The 3,463-nt window shown below is 42.8% G+C and overlaps 1 protein-coding gene across 1 annotated transcript; it reads left to right on the top strand.

The window, feature by feature from the left end:
* Positions 1–284: 284 nt before the first annotated feature.
* Positions 285–2,819, top strand: LOC116379264 (cytoplasmic polyadenylation element-binding protein 1-B-like; the record flags this gene model as incomplete). Its single annotated transcript, XM_031841205.1, has 3 exons — positions 285–383; positions 707–787; positions 1,272–2,819. Coding segments are annotated over 3 exons (291 nt in total), but the record flags the coding sequence as incomplete, so codon positions are not given.
* Between the last annotated feature and the right edge of the window lie 644 nt (positions 2,820–3,463).

Genomic DNA, 3,463 nt, shown 5'->3' with positions numbered 1-3,463 from the left:
GTGTCCACCAGGGGGCGACTCCTCTGGTTGTATAGAAGTCTATGAGAAAATGACTCTACTTCTCTCTTGATTTATTACCTCAGTAAACATGAGTCTTGATCTCTAGACGTCAGTCCACAAACCAACGGGTGACGTCACAATGACTACGTCCACTTATATACCGTCTGAGTGAAACCTACTTAAGGAAAAGTTCTGCTTTATGTGCATGCAGTTTCGACATCTTGTAAGCTCAGCTTTATCTAAAGCTGCTGTGCAGAAATGAATTCTCTTAACTTTTCTCGTGTTCAGGCTCTGGACGTGTCACTTTTAACAATCAGCGCAGTTACCTGAAGGCTGTGTGCGCAGCGTTTGTGGAGATCAAAACCCCCAAGTTTACAAAGAAGGTAAGAAGATGCCAAGTTTTTCTGCAATCTACAGTGGTGGAAAGTAACTAGTTACAGTTCATTTACTGAAGTACTTTAAAGGAACAGTGCATCATTCAGAGGGATCTGTTCGCAGAAATAGAATATTATAACAAGTGTTTTTAGAAGGTTATAATCGCCTGAAAATGAGTTGTGTTTTTGTTACCTTAGAGCCGTTTATATCTTCAGCCATGTTTCTACAGTAGCCCTGAACGGACAAATTAAACGCCGCATCTAGATGAGGCCGTTTTCTTTTTTGCATTTTTTTTCACCTTAAACTGAGTGTTTTTGTTTTTTCCCCTCAGGTCCAGATCGACCCGTACCTGGAAGACTCCATGTGTCAAGTTTGCCTTCGCCAACCCGGGCCTTTCTTCTGCAGAGACCAGGTCGGTGGAAACGCATCTTTGTCCTGCTAGCAGAGCCCAGTGGTGACTTTCATGACCAGTTTCTCTAATTTCTTGCGCTCTGATTGCCATAGAAATGAGTTTTAATTGTTATTGGTCCACAGAGTGAGTGTATATAAACCAAAGAAGCAACCCTGTTGGTATCTTACCACAAGTCATGTAAAAACAAAGTTAGCTAGTCTTTCATATTAGATTCAATGTTATTAGTCTGCTCCAGTTATCAGAACAGTAGGCACGTTCAGGCTCCCTCATGTGGCTCAAACGAGTACTGCAGATGTAAATGTCTAATTTATTTGCGAACCAAATAAAATCTCCTGTGACCCCAGTCTTTGGGAATGAATGCACTAAAGTGATTCATTTCATAGCTCAAACTAATTTGAAGTGCTTCACAAATATGAGAAATGTCATTCTCATTTTACGGCAGCCTACTAATGAGCGCTATCACCGTCTGTCCACACACACACAGGCCTGCTTCAAGTACTACTGCCGCTCCTGCTGGCACTGGCAGCACTCCATGGACATCTTGAGCAACCACCGGCCCCTCATGCGCAACCAGAAGAACAGGGACTCTAGCTAGAGCAGATGGATCCAAACACTCTGAAGGGCCGGAGAGAAGAGCCCCTCGACGAGGATTGGGGGGGGGGGGGGGGGCCGTGAGGCTGCCCGCCAAGGAGAGAGAGCACGTGTGCCGGATGTCCCTCGGCACGGGGGTCACCACAGCACTCCACCAGGCACTGGGGGGGTATATCACTGTAGAGAGATGTTCACTTTTGCACTTTTGCGCTACATTTTTGCTGTTCACAGTGGCACGATGCACAGTGACCTTGTTGGAGCAGGGGGGAGGGGGGGGAGACGAGGGTGCCCTTCACACTTATGCATTTTTTTCCAGACTTGCAGCCGGACGGAAAGATGAGAGTCCGCCGACGGTTAAAGAAGTGGATGAAAATGCCATTTCTTGTTTTGTTTTTTTTCGTTTTTTTTTCTCTGTTTGTGTTGCATAGTGAAGAGCAGTCACGCAAGTCTCATTGCCGTTCATTGGCAAATGCCATACAGTGCCTTTAACTTTTTATTTTTCTCCCCCCCCTTCCACTGCTCCTCCGCCCACCCTAACCCCCGGCTGGCATCTGTTTTTTCCTGTGCAAGCCAGCTGGTGTTTCTTACTTTTGGGAGTTGAATGTTGGGCTTCATTTAACCAGTCGCATTTCAGACATTTTTACGCAGTTTTTTACTAATTTGTACACAAACGGTTTTAAGTCATGACATGAAAATTTTGAACAGAATTCTACCAGGCGGCTGTTTTTTGGGGAAAACCCCTTTTTTTTTTTTTTTTTTTTTTTTTCCTCATACAATTTTTCTGTAGCGTTTTTTCCTTTTTTAATTTGCCCTCCCAAATTTCAACTGAACGGGCACAAAATGTTGGAAGTACTACTTTAACTTGCTTTGTTGGTCCAGTTATATTAAATGTAAGTATCAATAGTACTGGATATGCCTCAGCTGTCCATCATTTCTCGAGCACCTGATGGATCCTGTTGAGACTAGAGTGAATGAGCATTTGATTGTACATGGTTTTGGGTTTTCCTTTTTTGCGCACTTTTTAATTTGCACGTGTGGAGAGGTGGCAGTGGTTTTTAATCGCTTTTGTACATCAGCAGGGGGACGCGCCTACGTTAGAACAGCTGCTAGTTTCCTGTTGAATGTAAGAACTTCCACTTAGCTGATGATAAATTCAATCGATCCAGAGCTTGAGTAGACCCCAGTAAATGATTCCAACGCTTTCTTATCCCATTTCTGCCTTCCTGTTCCAGTTGGGACATAAATGCATAATAAGCTGTGTGCCAAAGACTTGAGTGTCTTTTCTTTATCCATTAAGTTTGTCATGCTGAGCTTGTTGTCCCTTGGCCCAGCTGCTTTTTAGAGTTTTGAAAGTCTACCTCATTGTGGTCTGCCAAGTTTGCTGCTACTTACAGTTGTGGAGTTTGTTCAGATTGGGCACAATAAAGGTGTTTAAGCATTACCCGACACGTCTGGACTCTTCATTCATTTAAGTTGTGTTTTGGAGTTTCTTTTCTTTTAGAAGTCATTAACATCCACAAATCACTGAATCAGGACTTTGTGGCAGTTTAATTTGTCAACATCAAAAGCTTTAAAACTCCAATCGGTTCCTCAAAGACGAACTGCGGAAGTATTTTCCTATTTGTCTCAAAGGGACGTTTGTGCATGTCAATCTGTTTAAGAGTACTACAGCGTCGTACTCTAATGTGGTCCTCTAGATTGTCATTGAAGGAGGTAACTAACACAATGGTGGTTAAGCTTATCGCTCACTGATGAAAGTATTGCAGTATTTATACATTTGCAGTATTGTGAACTGGGAGTTGAATCTTAAGGAGTGCTAGTTTACTTTTCATTTTGTATAAATTGCATTTTCTGTCCCTGGAGGAGCTTTGTGTTCCCAATAACTGAAATAATTTGCTAGATCTCAGTTAGGAGGTTGTGTTCAAAGACTGAAAGTAAGGAGATCTCAGGTTGACTCAAATATGGGCTCTTAAATCTCTGGAGCCTAATGGCTACCATCATGCAACTCTATATTCTTGGCTCGATAGCAGATCTTACCTGTGATGTCTGCAGGTTTCATTAAGTCTTCAAAATCAAGATAAGACT

Source organism: Anarrhichthys ocellatus, unplaced genomic scaffold (assembly GCF_004355925.1).
Source record: "Anarrhichthys ocellatus isolate YVR2014 unplaced genomic scaffold, GSC_Weel_1.0 scaffold4011, whole genome shotgun sequence".
Lineage (NCBI taxonomy): Eukaryota > Metazoa > Chordata > Actinopteri > Perciformes > Anarhichadidae > Anarrhichthys > Anarrhichthys ocellatus.
This window is presented reverse-complemented; position numbering and strand designations above follow the sequence as displayed.